Source organism: Protopterus annectens, chromosome 2.part1 (assembly GCF_019279795.1).
Source record: "Protopterus annectens isolate FY-2018-M chromosome 2.part1, PAN1.0, whole genome shotgun sequence".
NCBI lineage: Eukaryota > Metazoa > Chordata > Ceratodontiformes > Protopteridae > Protopterus > Protopterus annectens.
In genome coordinates this window covers 1,391,295,324-1,391,315,888 of record NC_056729.1, presented here as the reverse complement: position 1 = coordinate 1,391,315,888, position 20,565 = coordinate 1,391,295,324, and the positions used below count along the sequence as shown (strand labels likewise).

The 20,565-nt window shown below is 39.3% G+C and overlaps 1 protein-coding gene across 3 annotated transcripts in view; it reads left to right on the top strand.

Annotated features, from left to right (window-relative positions):
- DPYSL5 (dihydropyrimidinase like 5) overlaps window positions 1-20,565 on the top strand; it is a 1,161,038-nt gene that overhangs the window by 914,327 nt on the left and 226,146 nt on the right. For all 3 annotated transcript variants that reach the window (XM_044062869.1, XM_044062871.1, XM_044062870.1), the window contains exon 11: window positions 8,638-8,845. In XM_044062869.1, the coding sequence (XP_043918804.1) occupies window positions 8,638-8,845 (208 nt within the window). The remainder of the gene's footprint in view (window positions 1-8,637; window positions 8,846-20,565) is intronic.

Genomic DNA, 20,565 nt, shown 5'->3' with positions numbered 1-20,565 from the left:
ATTTGGCAATTTTGTTGTAGCAGGTCTCTAGCTTGTTTAGATCACATTGCCTTAGGTTGGTATATATTGGAGAGGCATAAAGTAGGGTGGAGATAAGGTGGGAATTTGTTATTGAAATCTTTGCTGCTTTGGTGATAAATTGCTTATTTCTGTATAACGCTCCTAGTTTTTTGTGGACTTTTTTTATGGTCATGGATATGTGAATGTCAAATTTTAGTTTATTGTCTATTTCCACTCCTAGCAATTTGGTGTGTTCAGTTGGGTATATAGTGGTGTTGTCTTTTGCTGTGATGTTAAAGTGAGAGTTGTTTTGAGTATGTTCGGTGGGTTGGAAGATGAGTAGTTTAGTTTTGTTTGGGTTGAGTATTAATTGGGCATCGGATAACTATGTTTCAACAGAGGAAAAGGCTTCCTGTGTGACTTTTTGCAGTTTGGGTAGGGACTGGGCTGAGCAGATGATGGTCGAGTCATCTGCGTATTGCATGAGTGTGCCATGTTTGGTGGCAGAGGCTAGATTATTGGTGTAAACTGAGAAGAGTAGGGGTCCAAGGATGGATCCTTTGGGAACGCCTATGGAGACAGGTAGTTGGGGAGATATGTCATTCTGCCATACAACGGATTGTTGGCGGTCAGACAGGTAACTCTGAAACCAGTTGGTGACTGATTGTGAGAAGGATAGGTTATTGAGGACAGAGATAAGTTGTTTGTGTGGGACCATGTCAAATGCTTTAGATAGGTCTAGGAAAGTAGCAGAGGAGAGATAGCCATTGTTTTTATGCTGAAGGATAGTGTTAGTAAAGGAGAGTAAGGCAGTGGTGGTATATGTATAGAAAACCTACATATTCCAATTTCTTACTTCATTTTACCAGTTTGCATCCCAGACACCAAAAGAAGCCTTGGTAAAAGGACAGCTGGTTAGGCTACCAAGGATGGTTTCTCAGAGCAATTTATTTCACTGTGAATGTGACAAGTTGAATGAGATGTTGTATATGTGGGGTTACCCTATTTGCTTTATAGAAGCCATTGTTGAAAATGTGAAATTTAAAAGGGAAAGAGAAATATACTAAACATTAGGAAAAAAGGTGTCTGAGACTTGTAACAAACAACCACTGGTTAATAGGAATGAATTTGGATGGGCTATGATTTTGACTTACAATACAGATTTTGGTGATATAAAAATCATCATTCAAAACAATGGAACATATTTCTACACAGATCCTTTTTGACACCTGAGAAACTCTCAAATCTGAACCCTTCAAACAGCAAGTTATGTTGGAGATGTCATCTGTTCACTAATGCTGACTGGTCTCATATTTTTTATGACTGTACTAATATTAAACCATGACTGCAGTGGTGGTGCTGCAGTAGCGTTGTCATCTCACAGTAAGATGTTGTCCTGTTCGATTCTCAGCTAGAGCATCTTCTGTGTGGAGACATGCATGAATGGGCATACCTTCATTGAAGGTTGTGCGTCAGGGCCGGCAACTCGGCACGTAAAAATCTACTGCCAGTCATTAGCGGACCGGAGTTCCGCTGTGGCAACCCCTAACCAGGAAAAGCCGAAAGACACAACAACTAATATTAAACCATATTGGAATGAGATTAACAAATTTCTTCAAGCTATCTATACTGATATATTTGTTTTGATAAAGTCTTTAATTTTATTGAATGTTAATAGTAATAATATGAAGAAAGATGACATGTATTTGTTGTGGACAGTGTTAGCAATAGCCAGAAAATGTATAACTAGAAGATTGAACTCTAATGTAGCACCCACAATGGAGGAATTCCTATCATCACTAAAGAAATGCATACTAATGGAGAAAAGAACTAAAGAGTTAATAACTTTTCCTAAGCCATTGGTTAATAGTCCGTGGAGGAAAGTTTTGAATTTGATCGATACCCTACAGATGGAACCAAACTCTTCCTAACTATCATAGTTTATATATTGTTATTTAACTACAAATGTTTTTATCTGAATCCTTTTTGTCAGGCTGAATGTAAACACTGTAAATAGTTATTGAATGTTATGAATGTATTAAATTATTGTGTTATTTCATCAAAATAAAAATCATTTAAGTAAAAGAAAAACAATGGAACATTTTCTTGGCTAGTGGGGACAGTTTCAACAACTGGGTCCCTACCCCAAATGTGTGCATAGGAAGGATGTGTGTCTGAAGAATATTTTGGAAAGATTTAAGGAGGGATGTGAAAGTTCAGGAATAAAGGTTTGTGATAATTGCAAAGAATGTTATATTCAGGAAGGATGAACATTTTTTATTTATGGGACTTTTGTTTAAAACAAAGTTATCAGTGTTCTAGTAGTAAGGTAGTATAGATTGCACAATGACCAGATGTCCATGTTTCTCTGTAGGTTCATAGGTAGGTACTAGGCTATCTGCATTTATAAGCCTATCCAGAGTGTGTCGGCTTTCGCCGTCCCATTGATTAATTAACTGATCCTCTGTCAAGCAGAGCCAATGAAGTGATCCCAGGGATGTATTTTCTGTTACCCATCCACTCTTCAAGGTTTCTCTTGAAGAGTGTTAGTGAGGGGCTCTGCCTGATGTAATTTGGAATTTTGTTCCAAAGCATGGGGAGTCTCTGTGACAGGAATCTATCCCTCCAGCATGTTCTGTTTATTGTTGTTGCAAGGTTTAGCTCACTAGAGCGCATGGCTCAAAGTGACTTGGATTTCTTTAGGTGGAGCATGTCCATCATTTCTGAGTTGGACATGGCATTGTAAGTCAGGCGGAGATCACCTGTGAGTAAGCGATATGCCACTGAGTACAGCCGGAGTTTTTTTCAGTCGGGCTGCATAGGACATATGTTTGAAACCAGTAATCCTCTTGGTGAGGCACTTTTGTGGTCTTTCCAGCTGTTGGAAGTGTCTTGTGAGGTATATCCCAAATGGGGCATTGTACTCTATGATGGGTCTAATGAGTGACGAGTAGGGGGGCATTATAACTTGTTTATTTATAGATGTGAACCCTTTAGTAATTAGATGGGCCACATAGAAGGATTTCCTAACTACTTTGGCAATATGATTGTCAAAGGAGAGATTACTATCTACCTGGGTCCCCAGATCTCTTATTACCTCTTCTGTATTAAGGGGGCTGCCACCTATGTGGTAATTCGTGAGTGTTTTGTTTTTCCCAAACGGGATGACTATGCATTTTTTGGCATTTAGCTTGAGGCCATGACTTTGACACTAGTTGTCCGTCTCAGTAAGTCCCTTTTGGAGTATGTCCATGTCAGCCGGAGAGTCAGTTATGGCTCCCAGTTTGCAGTCATTGGCGAATTTGGTTAGCCATAGTCCTCCTGTGTTTGCCTGTACTTCTGAGAAGTATATGCCAAACAGTAGGGGTCCCAGGACCGAGCCTTGCATGACACCACTTGTGACTGGTTTAGAGTCGGACCTGGAGCCCACAATTCTTACCGTGTAAGTTCTGTCTGTAAGTCAGTTGGCAACCCATCTCATGATGTAGGGGTTTATGTTCAGGCTGGTGAGTTTTTCTGTAATACCCGAGTGGGGAATGGTGTTAAAAGCCTTGACAAGGTCAAGGTAGGCTGTGTGAACCACCTTTCCCTCATCTATGGCCTTGGTGACTGTCTCAAATTAGTCAACCAGGTTTAGTAGGCATGATCTGCCCTTAACAAAGCCGAACTGGGTTGGGTCAAGTGTTTGGAGGTTCTCAATGTCTTTGTTAATGAGTTCCATGATGATGCACTCCATAGCCTTGCAGACCAGGCTAGTCAGGCTTATGGGGTGATAGTTACCAGAGTCAGTTGTGGCCCCTCCTTTGTGGAGAGGAGTAACTGTTGCTGTGCGCCATTCTGTGGGCACGTAGCCTGTGGAGAGGCTGAGGTTGAACAGCGTGTTTAGGTGGGGGGGGTTAGTTCATTCTGTAGTTAGTGCAAGACGCAGCCTGGGACACCATCTAGTCCCATTGACGTTTTTGGCTTTTGAAAGGGCTGTTTTCACCTGTGCGTCTGTGATTTTTGGGACACTACACTTTTCCAGTATTGTTGTGGGCCCTTTTGGAGGTGAGAGGGGGGTGAAGTTTGCACTGAATCTATCTGCCAGGATGTTGGCAATATCAGTAGGTTCAGTATACTTTGTGCTACTTTGCACTAGTTCAGTGCATATCTGTGAGTTGCCACTTAGATTCTTAACATAGCTAAAGAAGGCTTTGTGGTTATCTTTTGAATCCTTGGCTATTTTTCTTTCAAAGTTAGCCTTGGATGATTTCATGAGGGAACCTCAGTTTCTTACTGATACTGATCAGGGATGTCTTTCCTTCTTTGGGTTTGCTTTTTTTCTGAACTAGTTTCCTCCTTCTGTTTTATAGCCTGTTTATTGCAGCGGTCCACCAAACTGGTTTCCTTCTCTTAGAGGAGTGAGTCTTGGTTTTGCTAGGGATGCCATGATCCATCCATCCTTGTAGGTGCTCATAGAGTGCATTTGTAAAGGTTTCTGCATCTTGAGCAGCGTTATCCTTTAGCGTGGGGGCTGTGAAACTTACCACCTCTGTCTTAAGTAAGGTGAAGTTTGCTTTAGAAAAGTTTTTACTGCGGTTTCCTTAGTTGGGGGTGGTGGTGGGGTGTGGACATCCAGAGTGATTAGTTTATGGTCTGATCTAACCAGTGACGGGTTGACCTCTGGTGTGGAACACCTCTCGCCCATGTTGGTGATGACCAGGTCCAATATGTTTTCACCTCTGGTAGGGGAGTTTACCAGCTGATCCAGGGCATTTGAGTTGATGAATTCTAGGAAGCGCTGGGCCTGGGAATTTGTACTCGAGTAATTTTCCCAGTGAATGGTAGGGTAATTGAAATCACCCAATATCAGGGTGTTCGGTAGGACCTTCATGTTTTCCAGTGTCTCCAGAAAGGTGGAGTGGTGGTCCTGGGTCATGGAGGGTGATCTGTAGCTGGTCACAATTTGCATTGCAGATTTGCCCGATGTTAGTTGCACATGGATGATCTCAGAGGTATCATGCTGTGCCACTAACCTGGAGGTGTAGGTATCCTTGATGAATATGGATACACCCCCTCTTTTTGTGTTTCGGTCCGTGTTCTGTGACCGAAATGTGTGGTATGAGTTGTAGCCCTGTAGTGCTGAGGTGCTCTCTTGAGCCTTGAACCAGGTTTCAGTTACTGCACAGATGTCAATGTTCTCCATACTGAGGAGTGCTTCGAGCACATGCATTTTGAGATTTAAACTCCTGGGGTTGAGTAGCATAACCCTCAGTTTTTTGTTAATTGTGCTGTTTATGAAGGTGGGTTTGACTTTTGAGCCTTGCCTAAAAAAGGCACTATGGGGGCAGCAAGAGCCTTGGCCAGTTTTCGAAAGCCTAGGGGTGACAGGTGCAAGCTGTCTCTTGTGAAGCAACGCGGCTTGTCGAGCATGACACTGGATCACCTTTGAATGACACCAGAAGCTTAGCCAATTGTTGAAATTAATAATTTTTTCTTTATACTGAAGTATCATTCTTGGTGAGGGCAGGATGCTACTCAGGGTCAGGGTCATACCAGCCTGGGCTACATGATCAGAGAGCTCTTCCATGTCTCTTTTCATGTAGTCCAGGGAGGTACGTCTCAGGTCATTCATACCAACATGAACAATGACAGAGTCATATTTGTACTTGTTCTGGAGTGACCTGCGTGCTTGTGTTATGTGGCAGATTCTGGCTCCCGACAGGCAGCTAACAGTAACCTTCTGCTTGTCCAGCCTAGTGAGTGGGTCATCAGTGTGCCTGATTATAGAGTCACCTATTACTAGAGTGTTAGGTATGTTATTTTGCCTTAAGAGCTGTGATTGTGCAGCACACTGATTTTGTGTTTTATGTGTTGTCTGGTTTGTGACGGGAAGTGCAGGTTATTTGGGTGTCTGCTTTGGAGGTCTCTGATGCCTTTGCAAGTTTTTATTTAGACCCACCGAGTATGATTTTGTGTATTTATGTGTATTTTTTGTCAGTGCTGTTTTAGTAGGTCTGTGTGCAGACGGAGTTGTGGTGTTAACCTTCTCCTCCTGACTGTCTGTTCCAGTCTTGGGTGGAGACAGCTTAGCTTCCAGTTTGGCTGTATAATTGCATCTCTTGCATATGTTAGTGTTTTGTGGTAGGAGGAGAGGGTTGCCTGTGTACATGAGGCAGTTGTAACATTGCCTCAGGATACCCAGATTCACCAGCTGGACTGGAGAGTGCACCTGAAGTTGCCCTTTGGTTATGCCTGAATAGTAGGATGAGCTGCTTAGTCGCTTGGTTGGTGAGGGGTGAATAAAGAGCCTTGCCCTGCTTGGGCAATCAGTGTCAGTGTATATTAGTACTTGCTAATAGGTCTGAGCAAGTGCTGGGCTGTAAGATGCTTTTTGAGTGCTTAGGTTGAGAGTTAGACTAGTTTCATGGGAAAAACTGAAGAGGAGACTTAGTGGAGCCGGGAATAATTTAACCGTAGCTAACTGGCAATGCCCTGTGCGCAAAACCATGCAAACACGGTTTTTATAGTAGGGAAATGAAAGAGATAGAAATTAGCCCAAAATGGCCAATAAACTACTAACTTCTGGGCTGGAACCACTCCTCCAGGGACAGATAGGTTGCTCAAAGCTCCCCTCTCTCACAGATGAACAGAGAAACTTCCTTCTATCCAAGTAAGGTATGGGCAACTCAGAAACTAGTATCACAGCCCTGAATTCAGCACTAGCCTGAAAACCGGACTATACTAGCTTAGAAAGTGAGAAACAAGGATTTTTGTTTTTTTGAAAAGATAAGGCAAAAACAGTAAAAAATACACGTAAAACAGTTTTAAACTACTACAAACGATCAGAAAAGGCTATTGCACTTTAGTGTGTACCCTACAACAGTTAAACAAATTATTTAAAAAAAAACAACTTTTTAAAAGTGCAGGTAGTCAAATAAGTACAATATGTGAAAAAAACAAGCTTTTAAATCACAATAAATACTGGAAAATCTGCGTTTTGGCAGAAAACAGTTAAGTACAGCAAGAAAGTACAGAAAACTGATACTTAATCACTCCAAAGTCTCTCTCCTAAGCTAGAAGGCTTGTATCACTTTAAGACTTTCTAGTGCTACCCAGTAAGTTAGTTACAGGAAAGATGGGGAACAAGCGCAGATGTGGTCTTTTAAACCAGAAAGTTGAAAGAGATGGACAAACTGTCCAAATGGTCAATAAACTACAATTTCTGGGCCAAGAACCTCTCCTCTCATGGTCGACACTTCATTATTATTCATCTTTCTCATTGCATACAATACTGGATATACCTGAGATCTTATTAACACTTACTTTAGAAATGTATTTTTTAGCTCATATATCACACCAACTAACCACCACAATTTCCAATTACAGTGATGTATGTACATCCCTTTGATGTCTTTCTTTTCCCATGTTGCAGTATTCATAACATGAGGGATTCTTCACCTAGGTGACCCGAATGTCCGTCCATTGTACCAAAGATTAAACTACTGCAAGGTACGTGCGATGTTGCACATAGGCACATGTTATGAATGCTGCAACATGGAAGAGAAGGACATCTATGGTTATGGTAAGAGTTTACACAACTATTCTTTCTCTCAAGCTCACTGGAGTCATAAAGTTGTTGAGTTATTTGGTGGGATTCACAAGTATTATATATTTTCAAGTCACAACCAAGAGAGCAGCTGAGGCAAAAACATCTTACTAATTCTTAAGCTTTACAAAAATCTGTGTAATTTAAGCACTACTTGTGCCTGCAGAAGAAAGATCTTATTACAGTATGGTTAATAGCATGCAACAAACACAAAATATTCATCCACAACCTCTTTTTCACATTTTTGCACATGGGGTCATGGCATTATTTCAACAGTGCCAATCATCTAGAGCCAAAGTTTATACTGCCAGGTGGTTACCCCTGCCACACCACACATCTATGTCCACCACTGCATATCTTTGGAATGTGGGAGCAAATCCACACAAACACAGGAAGGACATACAGACTCTGCATAGAAGCTACCCCAACTGAGAAATGAACCAAGGAACCTGTTACTGTGAGGCAACAACGCTATCCACTGCAGTAAATTACTGACACTGAAGGTAGTCAGTAATTCTGAGTGTTACTATTCTGGATGAATTGGCAGCACAGCATGAATTAGTAAGGTGATCAAAATGTTCATATTCCGGGAGTACAGAGTGTACTGTAGGAAGGATAAATCTTAACAGTAAAATAAAATCATGTTGGTGTATTTGTATCCATTAGGCCATTTTGTGGTGCAACAAAAATGATACGTGATAATGGTTTATAGTGTTGCTAGGCCATCATTACTGCATAGAATAAATACCTGTATACATTACATGCATATACATACCATAGTGATAGTTTACATGTATCACCACTGTGTTACATTTCCCACACAGAGATCAGAAAAAGTGTTGTCTGTCACCAGTTCTAAATCTAATGTCAAACTAATGCTTACTGCTGTTCTGTATGAAGTAGTACAGTTTCATGACAACCATTTATTTGTGATTTTTATCTTAGAATATAAAATAGGAACACAGCTTGTGTGATAAATTGATTTTAAGTAATGTTAAGTTGTCTGTCTTGCAAAATGCCTTTACATTTTATTTGCTTTTCTCTTCTAGAACAATTTCAGCAAGCACTCAGGTGCAAGGAGGTGATATGAATATTTATGAAAATGTGCGCTGCCATGGAGTGCCACTAGTCACTATCAGTAATGGGAGAGTGGTATATGAAAATGGAGTCTTCACGTGTGCTGAGGGAACAGGAATTTTCTATCCTCTCAGGCCCTTCCCAGAATATGTTTTTAAAAAGCTGGTGCAAAGAGAAAAGGTAAGAGGCCATCTATCTTTGTCCAGTACTTTGTATACTATATTGGCATTGTGCTTTTACAGCTACAGTACTGTATTCTGACTTAGAAAACTGTTTAAGGCTCTCTGTTAATAGCAGTTGTATCTGACCTCCACCAAGCTGTGTCATTTCTTCGTCCGTTTCTTATAACTGTAAATTCCATTTACATACATCTTCAGATGCTTTTATTTTTCTTTCTTTCTTTCTTTCTTTCTTTCTTTCTTTCTTTCTTTCCTTCTTTCTTTTTTTCTAAACAAGTTCATAACCTAATCTAAAATTAGCCCTTTTGAAATGTGACCCAGACCAAAGACTTATCTCAACATACACCCTCAGAGAAACAAAGACGTAAATAATTTCTAGAGTAAATAAAATAAGCTGATAGTGATCATTTGTGAGACAATGGCTGAAACATCATGGCTGACCATTTTGACCTTTGAGCAGTTTGGAGAATTGGCAATTTATTGACAGCATGTCTTTGAGATGTGAGAGGAAATAAAGCACCTGGCAAAAATTAACTTGGACACAGGAAGGATGTGGTGGCTCTACACAGAAAACAACCCAGCTAAGAACAGGACTGGAAAACCAAACACTGTGAGGTAGCAGTTCTAATTACTGCCCCATTGTACTACCAACTAGATGGGGGAAAAAACCTTAACAGTGATAGTAAAGTGAATCCACTCAAATGAATGTACATCTCTCAACCATTTTCACTGATATATATGACACAAAGTGTGGCAAAAGGACAAAATATGTGATGCAGTCAGTGAAATCAAGTGCAGTAGTGCTTTTTAAAATATTTACAGATTATATAACATAATAAATGATTACAGATTTACATTTCTAAGTTTCATTTCACTTTGAAAAAAATGACATTTCCATGCCAAATGAGTATGATACCTCACTGGATGGTTACCTGTGCAGAGCCTCAGACGTGCTGATACCTGTTCCTTTCAATGTCTGTAAGTGATATTACAAAATACCTATAAAGAAAAGTGTGCCACTGTGTTGTTGATTCAAAGATACAAAACACAAGAAAGTGCAAATCAATAACAATGGAATTGGGAAGACTGGAAAAATAATTTAAAACACAGTTGTTAAATTAAGTGAAAAATGCACAAGATACTGTGCCTGAGAAGTGGTAACCTAGATAAGAACCACATAGGTGGGGAGAAAGTAGCAGTGACAGCAAAACTAGAATGTAAAATACGGTAGTCATAATGGCTGATCTTGGGCAAACATTGTGGCAGTGCTATAAGGAATGCCACTGTGGTACCAGGATATATAGGAAGAAGCATCACCAGTTAAAAAGAAAAAAAAAAAAATATATATATATATATATATATATATATATATATATATATATATATATATATATATAGTTTTGTACAGTCTTTATCAGCAGTAGCCAAAGAAAATGCATTTCTTCCTGAAGCACTGCAAGATTTCCATACACTGTAGCTTTGACTGTATTGACATTTTATCCAGAGCCTTAGGCTTAGGTGTTTGCCCATACAAAGAAGAGTGGTGTGAATGTGTCTAGATGTAGATGTTTATAGATTCTAAAGTGTCCAGGCTTTATATATTGTGTAGTTGCCTAGGTCTCAAAATTATGCTGAGTCATAGAATCAAAGGCTGCTTGCTCTAAAGGGCTGAAAAACTGTGTCTCTAATGACACTGATACAGACCCTGCAAGAGGAGTAAAACAGAGTTGATGTCTATAATGTCTACATGTGAAGTGAGGTGAAATCCCATTTTAATCAAAAGTACATTAACAGAGAGTAGAAACTGATGAGTATTACCTTCAACAGGTGCTCTTACATAGAGAAGTCCCTTAAGATCACTACCCACTGACTTCTTATGTGAGAATCTATAGGTGTTGAATTGATATTGAATACTGTCATCACCACTGTATTGTCATATAAGAAATAAATTATTTCACACTTTTTTTTCAAACATTTCATTATGGTTGCCATTTCATAATTGTGCCTTTTTAACAAAGATATTTTCAAAGACTTGCCTCACAGTTCAGCAAAACCACTACCACTTTCACAAGTCAAATCATCTAAAATAGTTCTTTATATCATCTCTTAAGGAATATAGCACATTACATTTTATGAGCAGTTATCTCTCAGCACCCACCTGTGTATAGCCCACACTTGAAATTCTTCTATTTTACTATGTGACCACCACTTTTATTACAAATTTTTACATCTGGCCTACTTTTGGTGTCCAGAGTCTTCAACAAGGTGTTGGCCATAGTGGCTGAAGCCATGCTGGAGAAGGATCACCATGTAGCCCTTTACCTGACTGACTGGCTCCTGGCAGCCCCATTTAAGGAGTCCTTGGAGATGTCAGTATGTAAATATTATTGGAAAGCTTTAAAACATCTGTATAGCTGAAGGTTGGAAGGCTTTCTTTTTCCATTTCAGCCTTTCAGGAGAAGGATTTCCATATGCCTCTCTACTCAGATAACTATCTCTTTGTTATTCCATTAAAACATCCCTGGTAATGCAGCTTCCAACCTTGAATGATGCAGTTGTTTTTAAAGGTCTCCTATAATATTTACAGGTTCTTAGGTTCATAGGTGATTACTAGGCTAATGGCACAAGAGCCTTTACAAGCCTAGCCAATAATGCCCAGCATATGACAATGTTATAGCTTAATTTCCGAGATAGTAATTCGTCCAATGAAAATCATTGTGTAACATTTTATAATTCATTTAATGCATAAAAGTACCATGTCCACTTTCCAGTTCCTTTGATAAGTTCCCAAAAATAAATAAATAAAAAAACAAATAAGTCACTACTATGCTAGCACTCACTGATTATTCTTTTATAAAAACACTTACCAGTTAATTTTATTATTACAACCATTTTGCTGCAAGAGGTAATATTTCAACATATTTAATAAGATTATTTTTATAATAAGCTGTTTTTTCCCACCACATTCAATCTCTGTTACTCTTTCATAACTGCAATTTAAAGTTGGTGTCTTTATGTAACATGTCATTCCAGGGAGCTGTCAGGATTTATGTTGCTAATGTAATGTCCCATAAGTACACAGGTATTCTTTTACTTGTCTTTATTTTTCCTATAGTATATATTAACATATATATATATATATATATATATATATATATATATATATATGTATATATATGTGTGTGTGTGTATATATATATATATATATATATATATATGTGTGTGTGTGTGTATATGTGTGTATATATATATATATATATATATATATATATATATATATATATATATATATATATCCCATATAAAAGCAGTCAGAGTAACTAAAAATCTTCAGCACTTTCTTGCGATCTCATGTCAGATACATGGTATGTCACTTTAAGAGTACTAGTTTTTAGGCTACATTGGTAAACTTTCCTAAGTTACAGTTACTGTCTCTCTAGGAATTGTTTTCTAGGATTTGGGTGTCATTTAGTGTCATAGGGCTATATTGAAGTGTATTCCTTGTTGTTAAAGTGTTTTTTGGACAGTTGGAAAGCATTTTTCTGGGAGAATAATAGTATTGTAAGTGAATGCTTTTGCTTACACTTGGTTTCCTTAGGTTTTATGCTAATTTACAGGGCAGCTAATTTATTTACTTCAGTCTGTCTTTTGAAAGGAAGTTCTTGTGTGATGCTTTTGTTAATTTTTGTGAGTTAAATTTGATTTGATTGTAAGGGTTGTGTGCTGTTTATGTTTACTAGTAACAGTTTACCTTCTGACAGACTCTTTCAGACATACCTTACTGACAAACAGGATTCTTTCCCTGGCTGCAGCATTCATAGCTACCCAGGTCCTGCTGTTTCTTCTCCTAATACACCTAAAAAGAAAAAAACAATTGAAACATGAGTCTGTACCTCCCATGCGGGCTATTACTATGTCTCAGCTGATGGTGGGTAACTCTGCAGTGACCACTGCCAATTTCAGACATATCCTCTGTGGCTGTTCCATTGTCCTGCTTGGGCAGGTGAGAACCATCCAGTATTCACACTGGAGGTAGTTCAAGAGGATCTTCTTGAGGTGTCTAGGAAAAGAGTATTTACTATCATTAACTCAGTACACAGGTGGTCTAGTCCGCCAATGCCTGAAACTGTGAAGTGAAAATTGGAATACTAAATACCGGTATACCTGACACAAACACCAAATCCTGAAACTCCCTACCGCTCTTGACCCAGGAACAAGCATTTCCATGGGTCCAGAAGGGGGGCAAGTTTGGACAGTCGGTAATTTTAGTTTTCGTCATTCTGATGTTCGCAATGTGGGAAGCACGCAGGTGGACTTGACTGCCTGTGTCTCGGATTACTGACAAGAAACCAGAAAAGAGACCTTTTGTTTGGGATGATATGCTGTCCTCTATCCCATTCACCCTTTACTTCACACCGTAGGGATATACCTAGAGAAAAGAAACAGAAAGTTAAACATACTGATCTAGGAAACCACAAAGTGAGCTGACACCACAGGAACAAGAATAAAATTTAATGTTGAGCGCTTTCATCACAAATTACAGTTGACTTCTTCAGAAAAAAACAGAGTATCACCCCTCAGCTCCTTAAATACTCATTACAAAGACATCATTAACAAGATGTGTGTTGAACACCATTTAAATTTAAAGATACAGACTACCTTTTTCTTACATACAAAACCACAAGTCATATTGCACTGCTTAAGATATCTAGTATTGTTAAAAACTTCAAGCCTAAGATGTTAACTTAAGTTTTATGAAATAGTAAAATATTCTAATAATAATGTTGTAATAATATAGAATTAAAAGTTAACAAATTACACAAAAAAGTTTGCTTTTAGTTTCAAAAAACTAGTCAATGACACCATGTCATTCTTCCCTGGATTACTGTTGGCATTAACCCTCAATTGCCATAACAGTTCTTTATCTTCAAGTAAATATTCTATAGGGTCTCCTCTCTCATCCACCGTAAGTTGTTCAAGAACTGTGAATTTGAAATTGTGACCTGGGTAGGTATTGACATGTTTAGCCAGTGAATTTTTTAAATTCACTTTCCTAATGTCATATAAATGCTGGTAAATACGTGTTCGAAAGGCATTCTTGGTTTTGCCTATATAAAAACAGGCACATGTCTGACAAATACTAGCATATATGACATTCTTACTACTACAATTGTACTTTTGTAGTAGTTTCACCCATCCATAACCTTTAAGGAATACGCTATCACCTTCCAAGATATATTTGCAGTGGGTACACTGTTTACATTTGGATTTTCTCCGTAGTTCTATGGTATTACCACCTTTTTTCCTCTCTAAGATGTTTTTAACACAGATGTCCTTTCTATACACAACCACTGGGGCATCCCCGATTTGCTTTTCAGTATTAATCATGTTGATAACAAATGGTTCCTGTTTGCAAAAATGTTATTTCCATTGCCAGGAGTTACAACAGTCAGTCAACTGTGGGTACTATATGCCTTCTTTTAATGCTGCTACTCCTCTTTCTAAGGAAGAGGATGGATTTTCTATTGAATCTGATGTTGACAGAGACAGGGTTTACTTACCACAGGATTCTATTGCCTAACACTCTGATTCTCTGGATAGTGAGCCCGAAGTGGTACCATCTGAAGCTTTCATCATTTCTAAGACTATTTCCAGACTGTGGGACTTATTTGCCTGGCAAAAGACAGACAGATGTTCCCCCCAGAGCTCATCAGATATTATGATTTACTTAAAACAAAAATTCCTATTTCCGCATCCATTCTTCTTATTTTGCCTAATTTGGAGGGTGAATTAAAAACTGTTTACAGTGTTCCTGATTCTGTCTCATCATTTCACGAAAAGGAAGATAAATCGAATAGAGATTTGCATGCAAATAAATGCTTCTCTTCTCATCTTACAGCTGATATAGCTTCAAACACTTCTACAGATAAAGCAACGAAAAAGCAACTTGCCTCCTCCAACACATTTCCTGGGGATAAGGAGGGGAGGTGGTTGGACAAACAGGGATGGAGAATTTTTTTTTATTCTGCCACAATAGCCTTTAGAATCCTGAACTTGCAGGGCTATATGCTGAATTTCATTTTGAAGTGTGCTAAAAGCTTACAAAAATTTTCTTCTTCCATGACCCCTGAAGGTATGTATGTGAATGTCATTGTGTCTAACTTGTATTAAGTTTCTAAACATGCCTTAAGGAGCATTTATGATTGTGCTGATACTGTTTCCAGGGTTTCTGCTTCAGCTACTGTTTTAAGGAGATTGTTTGGGTATGTAGCCAAAGCTTTATAGATGTCTTAAAATCAGAAATTTTGAGTTCTCATCTAGACTCAGAAGTTTTGTTGGGGCCTGCTGCTACTCAAGTACTCAAATATTGGGATGACAGAGGTAAATTAATGCAGTAATTTTGCAGGATGTTCTAAGGTCCAAAAATTCTTCCCTTCAAAAAGAATCTACCAATTTCAAAGGACAAAATAAATAGAGAACTCAGCCTAATAACATGCAGGCACCCAAGAGAAAATGGCAGGAAGATAACATCCCCAAACCCCAAAAAACAAGGGAATTTCTCCGAAAAGGACAAACACCAGCTTCAGAATGACTATGCCAGAGACCTGGTTACCTTTTCCCATCCTCTTACCCCTATTTCCCTTCCACTATCAAGTCATCTTTTGTTTTCAAAATGTTTTCTTTTGTTTTTCTCTTTAGAATTAATTTTATATTTGCAGTGTTATTTTTTAATAGTTTTTGTCTTGTATGTTTATCTTTGCTTATGTTAGCTGGGGCTCTTTCCCCTTGGGTCTCCACTGAAAATGGGTTGCTTACTATCAATGCAATGCAAATAGTTAATAACCTTTTCTTTTTTACAGTTGTTTTGTATTGTGATTGTTATTTAATATTTGCATATTGTCACTTTATCTCTACTTATGTTTGCTGGGGCTTTTCCCCTTGGGTCTCCACTGAAAATGGGTTTGTTTGCAAACTCAGTTGGACTAACCTAGTTAACAAATGTGAAATAAAATAAAATCTGACCTTCAGTGTTCTGGAGTGGAGTCAGATAATTTTAAACAGATGGCTTTTAAAGGTGATTCAGGAGTATTACAGCTAGCAATGGCTAAATTCTCCTCCTTTCAGTTGGATTCCCCTTCACCTTCCAAACCAAACAAGCTTGTTTCCTTAGGTGCTCAAACACATGTTAGAAGCGGGTGTCATAGAACATGGCCCTGCAGAACAGTTAGGAAGGTGCTTTTATTCCAGAATGTTTCTTGTCCCAAAAAAGGTGCACTCATGGAGACCAATCTTGGCTCCCTCCTTCCTCGATCTCTTTATGAAGGTTCCAAAATTCACAATGTTGACACTTCTAGATCATTCTGTTTTAGTAACCTTAGACCTCAGGTATGCTTCCTATTACATTCCAATAGCATACAAATTCAGGAGGTCCCTAAGATTTTGTGTATCTGGATCACACTATCAGTTCTCTGCATTACCCTTTGGGCTATCTGCTGCACCAAGAGTGTTTACAAAGTGCCTAGCTCCTGTGCCAAGTTGCAAGGTGTCTCATTTTTTTCCTTATTTAGATGACTTGTAAATTTGTGCCATATCTTTGCCAGGAACCCTTAACAAAAATGTCATTCCTCCTAACCCATCTTGGGTTTCAGGTAAACATACAGAAATCTTGCCTGACTCCATCACACAAGATTGTGTTTTTAGGGCACCTTATAGACACTCTCATGCAGAAAAACTTTTTACCTCAAGACAAAGTAGAAGCTTATCTAAAAGGATTCCTGAACTTTTCTCATCTGACTCAGGGTTCAGACAGAGAATTCCTTGAAATTCTATGCCTTATGGTGTCTAGGATCCCAGTGATACCACTTACCTGGCTTCAGATGAGAAAAGGTTTGTGGTTCCTAAAAAATGTGTAGACCCAGCATCTACAGCTCCTAGATTTTTAAATCCCAGTGCTCATATTTGTAAAGTGAGGAACTACAGAGTTGGAAGTATCAGACGGTTGTCTGTCAATCCAGGACTACTTTTTTTCTCTTCCTACCCCAAAGCAGTTGGTCTTGATAGACACCTCAGATTTCTCTTAGAGTGCAGTTTCTGTTGGTGCAAAGTCTGTGTGACATTTCAGACAGACAAAGGCACATAAATGTCAAAATATACTGGCTGTGATTCAAGCTGTAAAAACTTTGCATCATCTTTGGCAACCAGGACCTCTTTGGGTGACTACAGACAACATCACAGTGGTGTGGTGCTTAAACAAGGAGTACCAAGTCATGCCAACTATGTCACTTGGCAATGATGGCTTGTTACTTAGTTCTTCATCACTCCCTAACTATTCAGGCCTCTTACATACTGTCAGACCAAAACATAGTGTCAGACAAACTCAGCAGATTTTGAACAGACCATCATGACTGAAAACTCAATCCAGAGGTATTTCAGGAACTGATCTAGATGTTGCAAACACCTAAAGTAGATCAGTTTGCCTTCTTTCAAAGCCAATAACTAGACAAATTCTGTTTCGGGAATCCTTGCAAACAAGTTTGAGAAGAAATGCTGTTTCATTTCCCTTGTAGGAGATGTTTCCATATGCTTTCCCCACCCTTTTCACTGATTTGCAAGGTACTCCTGAAGATTCAGAAAGATTTATCAATAATTCATTTGGACTGCAGACTAGATTTTGTTCTCTATCAAGGACTTGTATCAGAGTATATGCAAAAAGAAAGGAATAGGGGGGACATAAGTGAAGTCCAGCACTGGTAGAATTTTTAGTAAAATCTAGGACAAATTCTGCAGATAAAAGGGATAATTAGTAGAGCATATAAAATGCTGCACAATAATAATAGGAGTCACAGGAGGTTAGAAAGGATTGGGGAGAGATTGGATAAGCAACTCACAAAGAAACAATGGGAGGATATATGTATGGCTCCCAAACATGCACAGAAGTCTAGAAGATTTAAGATCCTTACTTGGAAGTACTTGCATAGGTATTTTTATACCCTACCCAGACTCCAAAGTATTTTTCCTCAGGTAGATTGCAAATATTGGAGGTGTGATGGAGAAGAAAGAGACATTTGGGAACATATTTTTGGGAGTGTAATTAGTTGGCAAATTTTAAAAATCCCCTGCAAACTATTCTGTCAGAAATGCTGGGTGAGCAAATTGTTGTTAACTAAGGAAATTTTATATATATATATATATATATATATATATATATATATATATATATAGTTTAAGCACTTGGGCTTCAGACCAGTTGTTTGACATTAAGAAGGTTTGTGGTCTGCACTGTAGTGGCAGAACAGGTAGCTTACATCCTTTTAAGTTGGGAACTGCTGATTGAGGGCTCAGTGTCTGTTATTCTAAAAGTGTATTAATTCTAGTTTAAGCACTTGGGCTTCAGGCCAGTTATTTTACATTAAGAGGGTTCGTGGTCTGCACTCTTGTGGGAGGAGAGGCTGGACTCTGCCCTTCTGAGCTGGGAATTTCTGGTTAAAGGCTTATAGTGCCTGCATATTTGAACTGCTTCCTACTGAAATTGATACACCTTGTTTGCTGTAGCATAGACTAGATCCAGGCCTGCTGAATCTAGCTTTGTTTGTATAACTTGAGCACTAATCCAGGCATTCTTTAAAGTATTCAATTGTATTTATTACTGCTTGGTAGTAACTTGATTAAAGTGTAGCTATCATTCTAAGTCTTTTGGATTAAGCACTTGGGCTTCAGACCAGTTGTTTTACATTAGGAAGGTTTGTGGCCTGCACTGTGGTGGCAGGACAGGTAGCTTACATCCTTCTAAGTTGGGAACTGCTGATTGAGGGCTTAGTGTCTGTTATTCTAAAAGTGTATTAGTTCTGGTTTAAGCACTTGGGCTTCAGGCCAGTTATTTTACATTAAGAGGGTTCGTGGTCTGCACTCTTGAGGGAGGAGAGGCTGGACTCTGCCCTTCTGAGCTGGGAATTTCTGGTTAAAGGCTTATAGTGCCTGCATATTTGAACTGCTTCTTAGTGAAATTGGTACACCTTGTTTGCTGTAGCATAGACTAGATCCAGGCCTGCTGAATCTAGCTTTGTTTGTATGCTTGTTGTTTGTTTGCTTGTTATTTCCCTGAAACGCTAATTCCACCTAAAATGTGGCTTTTCAGCGCTTCTGTGGATCCCTAGTGATATCTGCATTGCTTACTGTACTTATTTCCTTGTTTCACTTGAAAGAAAGTTACTGTTTGTCGTTTTTGCATTTAAGTTACCTGTAACACATTTCATTTAAGTTACCTGGCACTTGCTCACTAAGTCAGCACTAAAAAATTAAAAGCACTACACCCTCACAAACTCCCCTTGAGTACCTTGTTCCCCATTGGCCCTTTTTTTCAATTATAAAGGAATTCCCAATACTATTCTAGCATGTCCAAAGGTCAACTGTCAATCTCCTCTCCGGTCCAGCTGGTGAATCTGGGAATCTTGAGGCAATGTTACAACTGCCTCCTGTACACAGACAACCCTCTCCTCCTCCCAACAAATTCCAACACATGTGAGAGATGCAACCATATGGCCAAACTGGAGGCTAAGCTCTCTCAACTCAGTACTGGTGTAACCAGTCAGGAGGAGAAGGAAACCACACTCACTACAATTCCAGTCTCACATAGACCTACCACGACAGCAAACCAAACACATAAACACACAAAAACATACTCGCAGGCTCTAAATAAAAATCTGCCTAAGCAGCAGAGACCTCCAAAGCAGACACCCAAGCAACCGCTCCCCCAAAACAAAACACGTGCAACACATAGCTCACAAAGCCAGTGTGCCGAACAGTCACAGCCCTTAAGGCTAAACAACACACCTGATACACTTGTAATAGGTGACTCTATCGTCAGGCACACTGACGTCCCGCTCACCAGGCTGAACAAGGAGAAGGTCACGGTGAGCTGCCTGTCGGGCGCTAGGATCTGCCACATAACACAAGCACTCAGGTCACTCCAAGGCAAGTACAAATATGACTCAGTCATTGTCCATGATGGTGTGAATGACCTGAGATGTACCTCTCTGGACTACATGAAAAGAGACATAGAGGAGCTCTCTGAGCATGTAGCCCCGGCCGGTATGACCCTGACCTTGAGTAGCATCTTACCCTCACCAAGAATGATGCCACAATATGAAGACAAGATGATCAATTTCAACAATTGGCTTAAGTATTGGTGTCATTCAAAGGGGATCCAGTGCCTGTCAGCCTGGGATGACATGCTCGACAAGCCACGATGCTTCGCAAGGGACGGCTTGCACCTGTCACCCCTGGGCTTTCGGATATTGGCAAAGGCTCTTGTTACCCCCATAGTGCTTTTTTTAGCCAAGGCTCAAAAGACAAACCCACCTCCATAGGTATCACAAGGGATAAGAAACTAAGAGTAATGCTACTCAACACCAGAAGTCTAAACCTCAAGATGCACGCACTCAAAACTCTCCTTAGCATGGAGAACATTGATATCTGTGCAGTAACAGAAACCTGGTTCAAGGCTCCCGAGAGCACCCCAGCACTAACAGGTTATGCCTCATACCATGCTTTTCAGCCCCAAAACTTGGACCGAACCACAAAAGGAGGGGGAGTATCAATATTCGTCAAAGATACCCACACCTCCAGGTTGGTGGCCCAGCACGAAGCATCAGAGACTATCCATGTGCAACTAACAGTGGGTAAAACTGCATTCCAGGTTTATAGGTTCATAGGTTCGTACTA